The 13,808-nt window shown below is 40.8% G+C and overlaps 3 protein-coding genes across 13 annotated transcripts in view; 1 reads left to right on the top strand and 2 right to left on the bottom strand.

Annotated features, from left to right (window-relative positions):
• Positions 1-2,429, bottom strand: part of dnai3 (dynein axonemal intermediate chain 3) — a 30,044-nt gene extending 27,615 nt beyond the window's left edge. For 2 of the 3 annotated variants that reach the window (XM_021604574.2, XM_021604575.2), the window contains exons 1-3: positions 2,321-2,429; positions 1,715-1,796; positions 1,505-1,549 (exon numbers count right to left, since the gene is read on the bottom strand). In XM_021604574.2, coding sequence (XP_021460249.1) covers positions 1,505-1,549; positions 1,715-1,763 — 94 coding nt within the window. In that variant the 5' untranslated portion in view covers positions 1,764-1,796; positions 2,321-2,429. The remainder of the gene's footprint in view (positions 1-1,504; positions 1,550-1,714; positions 1,797-2,320) is intronic. The other variant, XM_021604576.2, reaches the window with a different exon arrangement.
• A 103-nt stretch (positions 2,430-2,532) lies between these two features.
• mcoln3b (mucolipin 3b) lies at positions 2,533-13,077 on the top strand. 2 transcript variants are annotated; one of them, XM_021604583.2, is made up of 14 exons: positions 2,533-2,905; positions 3,652-3,872; positions 4,192-4,359; positions 5,380-5,533; positions 6,113-6,194; positions 6,431-6,527; positions 6,810-6,909; positions 7,019-7,131; positions 7,441-7,590; positions 7,671-7,772; positions 7,904-8,026; positions 8,190-8,396; positions 8,651-8,778; positions 12,673-13,077. In XM_021604583.2, the coding sequence occupies exons 2-14, from the start codon at positions 3,654-3,656 to the stop codon at positions 12,725-12,727; spliced, it is 1,698 nt and encodes a 565-aa protein (XP_021460258.2). In that variant the 5' UTR covers positions 2,533-2,905; positions 3,652-3,653; the 3' UTR covers positions 12,728-13,077. The 2 variants fall into 2 exon arrangements, with proteins under 2 accessions (XP_021460258.2, XP_021460257.2); XM_021604582.2 differs by lacking the exon at positions 2,533-2,905 and adding an exon at positions 2,925-3,130.
• The window catches only part of LOC110524708 (G-protein-signaling modulator 2), a 28,846-nt gene continuing 27,805 nt past the window's right edge, over positions 12,768-13,808 (bottom strand). For all 8 annotated transcript variants that reach the window (XM_036978596.1, XM_036978593.1, XM_036978592.1 and 5 more), the window contains one exon: positions 12,768-13,732. In XM_036978596.1, the coding sequence (XP_036834491.1) occupies positions 13,556-13,732 (177 nt within the window). In that variant the 3' untranslated portion in view covers positions 12,768-13,555. The remainder of the gene's footprint in view (positions 13,733-13,808) is intronic.

Genomic DNA, 13,808 nt, shown 5'->3' with positions numbered 1-13,808 from the left:
AATGTAACATATGAAAAACAGGTGCCATCCCCTTTCAAGGTAAAACCCATATAAAGTGTTTGTGAATCATATTGTTACCACCAACACCACACATTTTAAATCCACTACATGTATTGGAGTTTGTCTAAGACATCTCTTTAAATTACAGAAGATAGACCAAGCATATAGCTCCAACTATTCTCCAACACATTACATTCAATAGGGCTGTATCATACTGCATCAAGTGAGACAACCCTCCCAAGTGCATAATGCTATCATGTTCCTTTTACATGTTAGCCGATGACCTAATCTAAAGTAAAAAGATACCCCTTTCCTTCTGCTGGTCTGGCCGGCATTTGATAAGACTTAAAATTGAGATGGAAGACCAAAAGCATGTTTGCAGGGGTAGCGCTGAAACACATGAAAGCAGCACTCCCTCTGACAATGAAGGTATGAGATTGAGTTGTAGAGAAATATACCAACAGTTATGTGTATGTCCACAGGGTTTGCAACAGTACACCCACGCTCACATGAAAAGCATGCATAGGGTATACAGCCCCTCTTACACAGATGGAAGCAATCAAATACAGGCTTGTCATTCAATCAGGAGGGTAGTTTGCCGAAAGATGTTGTTTTCTGTCTTGTTAGTTGTGGAACAGGAACACATTTGTGTACTGTGTTTCTTTCTGCTACGATGGTAATGTGATGAGAGGCCAGATGTAGATCATGCAGGTGTTTATCAGACAGACCTGATTGTTCACAAGAGGGGAATTAGTGCCTTAGGACTACGTTGTAAGGCTATAGTCATATTCTACTATGGCAGAGGCTGCAGTAATTAAGGAAAATAGTTTTTACACGACCCTTTGTGTTAGGGACCAGGATTGGGTAGGTTTATTTCTAATGTCATCCGTTACAGTTACTAGTTACCTGTCCAAAATTTTACTCAGTAACGGAATCTGATTACTTAAAGTTACGTTTAGATTACTTACCCATTAAGAGGTGTTAGAAAACTAAACGGGTCCATCAAATACTTTTGGTGTCAAAATAGTGGTTTCTGACTTGTGGTCAGACTTGATCAGTTGGAACAAACTTAAACTTGCGGCATTTTTCAATGTTGAATTAAATGTCATTGAGAAAACAGTCAATGTATTTTAATGTAATCTGATTACAATATTTTTGCTGGTAACATAACTGATTACAGTTACAGTAAAAAAAAAAAAATGATTACATGTAATCGGTTACTCCCAAACCTTGTTAGCCTATTCAGAAAGCAGAGTTCAGGTTGCTAATGGTTAATGGAATTTCATGGGAATCAGCAGAGGAACAGTGTCAGCGGTCTACATTTCTGGAGCAGCCAAAGACCCAGGGAATTCACTGAACTCATGCTGGGGTAGTTTACACTTAATGTTCTATATCTAAGTTATAGCCATTGCAGTATCATACGTTTGATACACAGCAAAAGAGCCAGGAATATTCAGGAACATTTTTGATTAAATAGTTATATAATGCATCAAATAAATCTTACCAGACCCTGCAACACTTCCTGCAGACGACTCATCAGCCTTTTTGTCTACATTGATTCAAAACAGCAGAAAATGTGAATTGTCATACTTGATGTACTTTTATTTTACTTTTCATGTACATTTGCATTAGTATCATTAAAATTAGGAAAATAAACATGACAGGTGAAGTATGATACAAAAAAAGTCAGATGTGCTGAAGGGATCATACATACCTTTCCCCTTACTGGTAGTGGTTGTGCTCTTGGGTCTCTTTGTGGACATCTCTGCAGTTAAGCCTAATCACAGAGATATTTGCTGTGGGGCATTAAGATATTGAGAGTTACTGTGCTGTATCAAACAGCCGTCTACACCTACTCTATTTTGTCTATAAATTAGATGTGTCTAATCTAAAAATAAACATATATGGAAATGGAGTGAGGCTTGTTCACTGTGATTTTTAGCCTAGTTTACAGACCCGGATAGCCAAAACATATGCTGTGGCGACATCCGGTGGCAAATACTCGCTACTCTTCTATTTTTAGAGACAGTGGTTACACAGGGCGAAACTAAACTGTGTTCAGAAAAAAACATTGATGATAGAATAGGAACTATAAAGTGTGTAAACGAGTTGGTGGAATTAGCTAGCTGGTTGGGTCTCTGGCTGGCTAGTTAGCTAACGTCAGCTACAGCTAATTCTAGCTGGCTAACATTAGCTACAACATTATTCGAGATAGCCAGCACTGCTAAATGTTGCTGTTAATCGTGTTAGCTATGTAGCTAGCTAGATGTTAATATACATGTTCAAATAACCACAAAGGCCTCCCTTATGTTTACCGTACATTAATTTCGGGGTTCCCTCATTCTCAGCGACCAAAATAAATCCCCAACTTTCGCTGTTCAGCTTTAAGAACAAGTTTCCTGCATCAGTTTGGTTGCTAGTAGTTACTTGAACAAATTAGCTGATGGACAGGTTGAGCAGCCAGTCGCGGCCACTTGAAATGAAGCCTCCCACTTGGCCGCGCATATTTTACCACACAACCCGCAAAAGACACCTGTTGCTCACTCGCGCTATTAATTCTGGGACTCTTGATTATATTGACAATTGGGACATGACTCATTCTGATTTTTTATGGACTATTATTGTCAGGACGGGACAGCTCAGGATTTTATTCTTCACATGGAAAATATTAATCATATTTATCCAGGCTACAGCAATACTTGAATATAGAATTAAAATTGGATAATGTTGAGATAATTGTCTGATGAAATAAACTATCTAATCATCGGATATACTGGTTACTACTGTATCCCATCTCAAGTGGACTGGGGACTCATTTTTGGATACATTTTGGATCGCAAATGTGACTGACCATCCATCAACTGACATCAATAACAGCCAATTAGCCAGCAACCAAAAGTAGATGGTAAGGAACCTATCAGGACCATTTCTCAAATGATTGATCCCAGTCAAGTGTGCTCGGGACGGGTCCAGTTGGGCACGTTGGGTAGCATACTTTTTAGCTTGTCCCCCACTATGCTGCATGCTTAGTGTGCTGTTTTTGTGTTGTTGAGCGAAATGGTGGAAAGTGATCATGTGTCAGAATGTGAGATGCGGTTTGTTATTCAGCACTGCTCGGGTCAAAGCTCAGGTAAGAAAGCGAGCTAACCTGACCCATTCTCTCATTGTCTTCCGCTAACTTACTTTCAGAATGAATGATGACAAACGCATAACGAATGTACAGAGAGCGAAACAACGTCATGATGATATGCTACCAGTAAACACAACGCACATACCGTGTTGAACAAACTGAATGCCTATTCGTAAAATGCCAATCTTGCCAGTGCCACATAATTTCTGCAAGGTGTCCTTGTCCAATTTGCTCACCTGGGTGTGCAAACTAGAACACAATTACAGGTGTCAGTGTCACCAAGAATGAGGAACAGACACAATGCACAGCATTTAAGTTAGGCTATTTATCAAGATAAAGTAAACCACTTGCCTGGTGAGCAGGATCTTATTCCACAGCATGTTTGGAAAGGATTTGTGAATTGTCTGGAGTCTGGCTATCAATTGTGTAAAAGTGAACACTGTTGAACACAAATAGAATCACTAGAATGGGAATAGAAATATAATCTATGATTAAACACGTATTGTTTCTATTTCCTTTAGAGATGGAGCACTCAGGTGGTTTGTACAGCTCTGTGTACGAGCCAAATGGGCATGCTGCCTGGGCAGACAACCAGCAGCATCAGGACAAGGAGACAGCGGACAACCTCAGGAGGAAGATCAAGTACTTCTTCATGAACCCCTGTGAGAAATACAAAGCCCGCGGACGGAAACCATGGAAACTGATGCTCCAGATCATCAAGATCGCCATTATTACCATCCAGGTACTGACCAATGAGCAAACAGTCAACAGAGACGGGGTACTTTTTTGTTTTTTAGTTCTGAACTATTCCATATCCAAACCTAGAAAGACCCAACATAGAAATAAATAAATGAAGAGAGCCAGACACAGCCATTTCCTGATCACGCGAATAAGCAGTGTCATAGTTTTAAACCATCCCAACTATACCAGATGTAGGCCATATCCCAGTACTCATTGACAGTGGTCACCAACTTTTTCATACATAGTGATGGAAGCCACTATATATGGCATTTTGTTGGAATGCATCCTCTGTGTGTCATTAATAACTTTTCTCTTCCCAGTTGGTGTCTTTTGGACTGAGCAATCAGATGGTGGTAACCTTCAAAGAGGAGAACCTCATGACATTCAAGCATCTCTTCCTCAAAGATTACGTGGATGGCCGTGGGGACTCTTATGCTGTGTACAGGCAGGATGAGGTGTATGAACACATCTCTTACATAGTCGATAAGGTAAGGACAGTCAACAGCTGCTATCACATTCTATCAAATATAAACTGTGATTGGAAATGAATGATATACAGGGATATCTCCTCTGTATTGCCTTTGGTTTCTAATTGAGGACAGTAGGTCAAACCTGTGAGATGGTAACCAGTTTTTGTTGCCTGGAAATCAAAAGCTAGTTCTGACCATTCCCTCATCATCCTGTGAGACTCTGTGTCCCGAGAACTCAAAATACTGTTTACCAGGTGTATTCCCCCTAGTCCCACCACCTAGATAATGATATTTTGCATCCTCAAGAACAGTTGACAGTGACATAATGGCATGTGATTGTCAAGCAGCACAATGGTTTACTCCTTTGTTTTGTCACATTACTGTCAATCATTGGTTGAGTTTTATAGGTAAAGTAGCTTGTATAGTTCTGTCCTCTTAGAGGACTTTGTACGGTACCTAGCTCCTTTCATTTTTGATGGCTTATTGCAGTGTAAAGGTAGTGTTTATGGAGCATGATTCCAATGAAATACATACCCAATATCTGTTTATTTTTATTTGTGTTTAGCCTCCAACTTCTGTTCTGTCATAGCTTGATAGTTCACCAACATTTTCAAGTTGTACTAGTCGTATGTACAGGATACACATGGTATACACTGTCCAACAAAATGCTTACTTGAGGTTCCTTCTCCAAAATGCAACAACAATAAGAAATAAAACAATATGAACATAAAGTAAATGGCTCAGTAGAATAGAATAAACACTTTTAGCACAAGTATAATACAGGAAGGCACAATTTAGAGTCCAGTATTTACACATGTATCAAGGAAGGGGCGATTGGGGGGGCAAGTGTTAAAATTGTGCAGTATTCATGTCATCCCTTGTCAATCAACATTTTTTATTTTATTTTATTTCACCTTTATTTAACCAGGTAGGCTAGTTGAGAACAAGTTCTCATTTGCAACTGCGACCTGTAAATACAGTATGTGATTGCTTACTTTTTAATGTTACAGTTGTCATTCTTTTATGTCCTAATTGTAGTATTCCCGTCTGCGAAATATCACCGTTGGTAACCATGCCTATGAGAAGAAGGGGGACACCTATTCCCCTCTGTCTCTGTGCCAAGAGTTCTACAGGAATGGAAGCATTTCACCAGCCAATGAGACCTTTGATCTAGACGCACAGATTGAAACTGGTAGGCTAATGGTCGCTGTATGCTATATGTAATTTGCAGTTTAGCTTTCAGTGGTGTGTAAGAGTTGCCTGACGACTCAAACTGAATTCTTCCACTGCTCTATTGTTCGCTACATACGTCAGTCTGAGACTGCCATTATTGAAGTTGTTTGTGGTGACATCAAAATGAGCGGTGTTGTACAAAGTAATCAGCAATTGGATCATCTCTAACCAATCAGAGTATCAAAGCCAATGACACATTTTAAAAACGCTGCTTTACACACGTGTGTTCTGGGACCAATCAGACGGTCTAGAATGGATTTCCATTCTTGAAATCGTTGGAGAGGCATTCCAATCCAGACTCAATGCGGAGAAGAAACTAATGGCCATGGGTGTATCGTTTGGCCAGAGTAAGGAGTTTGAGTAGCCAGGCAAGTCTAAGATGTTCGACATGCTTTAATCACTTTATCAGAATGGTCTGAACAGAATGTTATGATTTGGACTGAGGAGGTTTTGAATAGGAATCTTTTTAAATTCAGTTTTTTTTTTTCTTGCTGAAAGGTTTTTAAAAGTCACCTTTTGGTTATTTACCCCACAACAGAATGCCTTGAGATTGTTCCAGCATTCCCCATGGGAAGCACAACCGAGGATGATCTGTTGAATTTCGTTGTGCATTTCAAAAGGTATCAGGCCATGATATTAAACTTAGAATTGTTCAATGCATAATCATAAGTAATAGAACTGAATACTTTTAACGAAAACATTTTTTTTTTGCTTATAGTACATGGGTGTGGGGTGACAGCTTTTTAAACAAACACATTACATAATATTCATAACTGAGTCCCTCATGTTTTTGTCCTAAATGTAGGTTGTTGTACTTGTCCGTGATTACGATACTGTATTTATCTTTGACTTGCAGATTGTTGAATGTGAAGATCAAGTTCACTCTGAAGGCCATAAACCTACAAACAGTTAGAAACAGAGAGCTGCCAAACTGCTATGACTTTGATGTCACGGTATGTCATCTGACTCCAGGCTGTTTCTCTACCTCACCTCACTTATTGGCTAGGCAGATTATAGACCTATTCCCAGTATGACGGAATGTTCTCTGCATTTAGAAGTTTGTTCCCATTTTTATCCATTCAAGTTCCACTGTTTTCTTCAAAGTTGGTAGTTAATTGTTTGAAACTTGAGAAACGTATTAGGTGTGACTGGAATGCTAGCTAGGACTTGGCCAGTTAAACATTAACTCGCATCCTTCCATATTTAAAAGCTGTGTATCTTTCTCTGGTTAACAGATAACCTTCAACAACCAAGCCCACAGTGGCAGAATGAAGGTCGACCTGGACAATGACGTTGACATAAATGAATGTAGAGACTGGAAAGTAACCGGGGCCTGTATGTTCAGTGTATAATCATTAGCTTTTCCTTTTTCATTTTAGAGCTATCTGTATTTGAAATGGTGTGTTTTATAAATCAAGGTTCTAGTTTAGTTTTCTCTCCCCAGCTCCCAAGAACATCTATTACCCACTGCTGTTTGACTGTCTCATCATTGTAACCTGCATCACCTCTCTGGCCCTCTGCACACGCTCTGTGCTCAACGGGATACGGCTACAGTTTGTAAGTCTACTATTCTGCCCTACAAAGGCAAAGTGCAGTAACTACGAATTTGGTTAAAAAAAAACTTTAATCTGTTGTTATGGCCAGGTACACGATCTGATTAATGTGGTATTTAGTTTCCTGACACAAGAACAAGCCAGTCGATCAGAATATGTCATGAAGTACCAGAAATTGCTGTCTGTCTAATTACGTAGGCACTGCACTTTTGCAGGGCAGTATTGTCAACAGTGAATGGTGAGTGAGGTGAGTGGTTTTTGTGTGTTATGGCTTGTTTCTGTAAAGCTGTCTGTATCCGCCTCATTTTTCCAGGAGTACACAGACTTCTGCCTAGTCCGTCAGGGGAAGAAGGTTCCATGGTCCGATAGGCTGGAGTTTCTGAACGGCTGGTATATTCTCATCATCGCCAGTGATACACTCACCATCATCGGTTCCATTCTTAAAATAGAAATCCAGACAAAGGTGTGTGTGACATTTTATTTGCATTAGCCTTCACACATTACACACATATTATTAGTCTAATTTGTATGCTTTTCTCTTAGATTCTCACCAGTTATGATGTCTGCAGCATCTTTCTCGGAACAGGCACAATGCTTGTTTGGATCGGAGTCATACGCTACATGGGATACTTCAAGAAGTACAATGTAGGACACTCGTGTTGAATTCAACACTTGATGCTTCACACAAGACATATTATATGTTTTTTTTAAGTGGAATACTGGGTGAGTTCCATAGGAATTCCGTTGATCTGTGGATTGTGATTGGTTATTCCTAGATTCTCATCCTGACCCTGAGAGCAGCTTTCCCAAATGTGGTTCGGTTCATCGGTTGTGCCGGAATCATTTACCTGGGGTACTGTTTCTGTGGCTGGATCGTGCTCGGGCCCTACCATGAGAAGGTAGGAGATCAAACGAGGATTGGACCCACAACCTGTTGGGAGTGTTATTACTCAACCACACAAGTGCCAGGGGTTTTTAACAGCAAAAGGAGGCTTTAACTGGATTTCTTTTTTTTTTTTTAAATGTGTTTTTACCATAATTTTGTCTGTTTTGTTCTGTTAGTTCCGGACCCTGAACACAGTATCAGAGTGCCTGTTCTCGCTGATCAACGGAGATGACATGTATCCCACCTTCAAGTACATGAAGCAGAAGAGTTACCTGGTGTGGCTGTTCAGCAGAGTCTACCTCTACACCTTCGTCTCGCTCTTCATCTACATGATACTCAGCCTCTTCATCACCCTTATCACTGATACCTATGACACCATCAAGGTTAAGATTCATTATAGGCAGTGTACAGCCGGCAGATATTGAATAGTTCTGGATAGTGATTTGCTAACCATATGTCTAAACTAAACCCTTACCTTAACAGATTTCCGTGCCTAATATTTAGATCTGATGGTCGAATATGCACTTCTGTTATTATAACATTTCACTTGCTTTTGGTTACAACACTATTCCTAGTAAAAACATTTCTTCACCAAAAACATTTCCTCACCAGAACAATCCTATCGTTTGTCTTGCAGCAACAGCAGCAGGAAGGGAGCCCAGTGTCGGAGCTGCATTGTTTCATGTCTGAGTGTAAAGATCTGCCCACCTCAGGACGCTACAGGCTAGAGGGGGAGTCTGGCTCCTTCACCTGCTGCTTCCCCAGGTGAGGACAAACTTAGTGACATTTTGTAATTATTGGGGATCCTCATTAGTTGCTACCAAGGCAGCAGCTACTCGTCCTAGGGTCCAAGCACATTAAGGCACTTACATTACATATAAAACACTACATCAAATAACATTATTACACAACTACATATCTAATATACAGAATGCATAATACTACCATACAACAATATTACAATGTACGTGAGTAGAGTGCGTGTGCTAGCGCTTGTATGCGTGTCTGTACCTTTGTTTGTCTCTTCACAGTCCCTGCTGTTCCATAAGGTATATTTGTATCTATTTTTTTTTTTATCTACTGATTGCATCAGTTACCTGATGTGGAATAGAGTTCCATGTAGTCATGGCTCTATGTAGTACTGTGCGCCTCCCATAGTCTGTTCTGGACTTAGGTGTGCTATTAGTTGAAACCGACAGCTCGGTTCATTCAGCTTGACAACACTTCTTACAAAAACAAGTAGTAATGAAGTCGATCTCGCCACTTTGAGCCATGAGAGATTGATATGCATATCATTGTTAGCTCCCCGTGTACAGAGCCATGCTGCCCTGTTCTGAGCCAATTGTAAGTCCCTCTTTGTGGCACCTAACCACACGACTGACCAGTAACATAACTAGGGCCAGGCCTCCCGGGGGGCGCAGTGGTTAAGGTTACTCCCTGTGCCACCAGAGACTCTGGGTTCGTGCCCAGGCTCTGTCGTAACCGGCCGCGACCGGGAGGTCCGTGGGGTGACGCACAATTGGCCTAGCGTCGTCCGGATTAGGGAGGGCTTGGCCAGTAGGGATATCCTTGCGGGCCGGGCGCAGTGTGCGCCAACCAAGGTTTCCAGGTGCACGGTGTTTCCTCCGACACATTGGTGAGGCTGGCTTCCGGGTTGGATGCGCGCTATGTTAAGAAGCAGTGCGGCTTGGTTGGGTTGTGTATCGGAGGACGCATGACCTTCAACCTTCGTCTCTCCCGAGCCCGTACGGGAGTTGTAGCTACTAAAAACAATTGGATACCACAAAATTGGGGTGAAAAAGATCAAAGAAATTAATAATTTAAACATACAGTGCCTTGCGAAAGTATTCGGCCCCCTTGAACTTTGCGACCTTTTGCCACATTTCAGGCTTCAAACATAAAGATATAAAACTGTATTTTTTTTTGTGAAGAATCAACAACAAGTGGGACACAATCATGAAGTGGAACGACATTTATTGGATATTTCAAACTTTTTTAACAAATCAAAAACTGAAAAATTGGGCGTGCAAAATTATTCAGCCCCCTTAAGTTAATACTTTGTAGCGCCACCTTTTGCTGCGATTACAGCTGTAAGTCGCTTGGGGTATGTCTCTATCAGTTTTGCACATCGAGAGACTGACATTTTTTCCCATTCCTCCTTGCAAAACAGCTCGAGCTCAGTGAGGTTGGATGGAGAGCATTTGTGAACAGCAGTTTTCAGTTCTTTCCACAGATTCTCGATTGGATTCAGGTCTGGACTTTGACTTGGCCATTCTAACACCTGGATATGTTTATTTTTGAACCATTCCATTGTAGATTTTGCTTTATGTTTTGGATCATTGTCTTGTTGGAAGACAAATCTCCGTCCCAGTCTCAGGTCTTTTGCAGACTCCATCAGGTTTTCTTCCAGAATGGTCCTGTATTTGGCTCCATCCATCTTCCCATAAATTTTAACCATCTTCCCTGTCCCTGCTGAAGAAAAGCAGGCCCAAACCATGATGCTGCCACCACCATGTTTGACAGTGGGGGTGGTGTGTTCATGGTGATGAGCTGTGTTGCTTTTACGCCAAACATAACGTTTTGCATTGTTGCCAAAAAGTTACATTTTGGTTTCATCTGACCAGAGCACCTTCTTCCACATGTTTGGTGTGTCTCCCAGGTGGCTTGTGGCAAACTTTAAACAACACTTTTTATGGATATCTTTAAGAAATGGTTTTCTTCTTGCCACTCTTCCATAAAGGCCAGATTTGTGCAATATACGACTGATTGTTGTCCTATGGACAGAGTCTCCCACCTCAGCTGTAGATCTCTGCAGTTCATCCAGAGTGATCATGGGCCTCTTGGCTGCATCTCTGATCAGTCTTCTCCTTGTATGAGCTGAAAGTTTAGAGGGACGGCCAGGTCTTGGTAGATTTGCAGTGGTCTGATACTCCTTCCATTTCAATATTATCGCTTGCACAGTGCTCCTTGGGATGTTTAAAGCTTGGGAAATCTTTTTGTATCCAAATCCGGCTTTAAACTTCTTCACAACAGTATCTCGGACCTGCCTGGTGTGTTCCTTGTTCTTCATGATGCTCTATGCGCATTTGACGGACCTCTGAGACTATCACAGTGCAGGTGCATTTATACGGAGACTTGATTACACACAGGTGGATTGTATTTATCATCATTAGTCATTTAGGTCAACATTGGATCATTCAGAGATCCTCACTGAACTTCTGGAGAGAGTTTGCTGCACTGAAAGTAAAGGGGCTGAATAATTTTGCACGCCCAATTTTTCCGTTTTTGATTTGTTAAAAAAGTTTGAAATATCCAATAAATGTCGTTCCACTTCATGATTGTGTCCCACTTGTTGTTGATTCTTCACAAAAAAATAGTTTTATATCTTTTATGTTTGAAGCCTGAAATGTGGCAAAAGGTCGCAAAGTTCAAGGGGGCCGAATACTTTCGCAAGGCACTGTAACTAGGGCCTGTAGAACTTGTTAAGGCAGAACAGTGCTTTATTCTCCCCATTTTAGCTGTTTTATTTTAACTAGGCAAGTCAGTTAAGAATAAATTCTTATTTACAATGATGGCCTACCCCGGCCAAACACAGATGACGCTGGGCCAATTGTGTGCCACCCTATGGGACTCCCAATCACGGCTGGATGTGATTGACTGGATTCGAACCAGCAACTGTAGTGATGCCTCTTGCACTGAGATGCAGTGCCTTAGACCGCTGCACCACTCGGGAGTTGTATCAATATATTTTGACCATGACAGTTTACAATCCAGTGTTACTCCAAACAGTTTAGTCACCTCAACTTGCTCAATTCCAACAATTATTCATTACAAGATTTAGTTGAGGTTTAGGGTTTAATTAATGATTTGTCCCAAATACAATGCTTTTAGTTTTTGAAATATTTAGGACTAACTTATTCCTTTCCACCCATTCTGAAACTAACTGCAGCTCTTTAAGTGTTGCTGATGTGTATATTGTTGAGTCATCTGCATACATAGGCCCACTAGCTTTACTCAAAGCCAGTGGAATGTCATTAGTAAAGATTGAAAACAATAATGGGTCTAGACAGCTGCCCTGTGGAATTCCTTATTCTACCTGGATTATGTTGGAGAGGCTTCCATTACACCCTCTGTTTTCTGTTAGACAGGTAACTCTTTATCCACAATATAGCAAGGGGTGTAAAGCCATACCTTTTTTCAGCAGCAGACAATGGTCGACAATGTCAAAAGCCGCACTGAAATCTAACAAAACGGCCCCCACAATCATTTTAATGAATTTCTCTCAGCCAATCATTTGTGTACGTGCTTTGCTTGTTGAAAGTCTGTTTTTTTACTGTAAAATAGCATTGTATCTGGTCCAATTTTTTTACTAAAGTTTACTAAGGGTTGGTAACAGGCTATCAGAGGTTACCTCTAAAATATTATGTTCTGAGTCTTGAATTCTGGACCACAGCAGAACCAGGGTTGGGGGTCAATTACATTTAAATTCCGGAAGTAAACTTCCGGAATTCCAAATCAGTTTACTTGAAATATAATTGACATCACCCTTAAAGAAACCAATGATTGAACACAGGTTGTGTGAAGTGACATGTTCTTTCAGTCCAAAGATTAACAAATGTAACTTTCAACTAACCTGTTATTGTTTTGTTTTCCCCCCAGATGCAAGGACTCACGAGAAAGGCTGAGCTCTGAATCAATAGACTCTGAGCCATAGTGGACCTTTTATCGGTCTGAGGTTAGTAAGAAACCTTACACACAACCATGACCAGCACTTTACTGTACAGTTTAGCCCAGCAAAACATTGTCCTCTTATTCACCAGTTAACTTGATGCAGTAGCAATTGAGCCTGGGGTTGAGGTTAAACCTGTTACTGTGTAAGATGCCTGTTAATGTACTAAAGTTGATGACCACAATGATATGCACTGATGAATGTTGATTATTTGAATGTACTGTAAATATCAAAACATGATTTGTTCAAAGACATGGGATGGCAACATTAATAAAATGAATAGCACAAAAAAGTTGCTATTCCCTAAATGTATATTTCCCAAGCCCAGTAGATTGCAACATTTTAGTTGGATTCCCAAAGGGCAGTTGGCATCTAATCACGAGCAAGGGTTGAATTGGAGTGGACACGGAAATGCAAATAATTTTTTGTTAAAATGAGGCTTTATTTCCTCAAGGTGGGCATACACCGGAAGTAGAAAACATTGCAGACCTGTACAATTTATTAACTCTATCAACATAAGCTTACAAATGATACAAAATAAAAATGCAATTAAAACAAGTTTAACTATGAAAAATCTGTTAAATTGTCAGTTTATTGCACACTGAGGCTGAAAGGAGCCCAGTCAACATAACAAAAAAAAAAAGTTAAATCTCTGCCAGAATAATAATAAGTCTGTACATTAGGACTCCATGATTTCTAGAGTAGTGTGGTGGGGTAGATCCATTTTCAGTTAGGGCTTTGGTAGAGGAATGCATTTGTGTGCTGGTTTCTGTGCTGAGAGAAGCTGAGGATAGGTAGAAGTAGACAAGCTGGTCAGTCCGAGATGGGCTGGTTAGGGTCGGAGCTTAGGGGTGGTGGTGGGACCCGCTGCTCGTCCATCCGGTTAGCCTGGGAGCGCAGGATAAGGCTAAAGAAGTCCTCAGCTGGGACAGTAGGACCTCTAGTGGAGGGAGGGGGTTCTTCACACCGCTGGTCATTCAGTCTTGAACCCTACACAAGCACATTGGGATAGACCGGATTGTGATCTCAAATCAGCAGTCTTTTTCAATAACTTTGGTACATAAGT

Source organism: Oncorhynchus mykiss, chromosome 5 (assembly GCF_013265735.2).
Source record: "Oncorhynchus mykiss isolate Arlee chromosome 5, USDA_OmykA_1.1, whole genome shotgun sequence".
In the NCBI taxonomy this organism is placed as follows: domain Eukaryota; kingdom Metazoa; phylum Chordata; class Actinopteri; order Salmoniformes; family Salmonidae; genus Oncorhynchus; species Oncorhynchus mykiss.
This window is presented reverse-complemented; position numbering and strand designations above follow the sequence as displayed.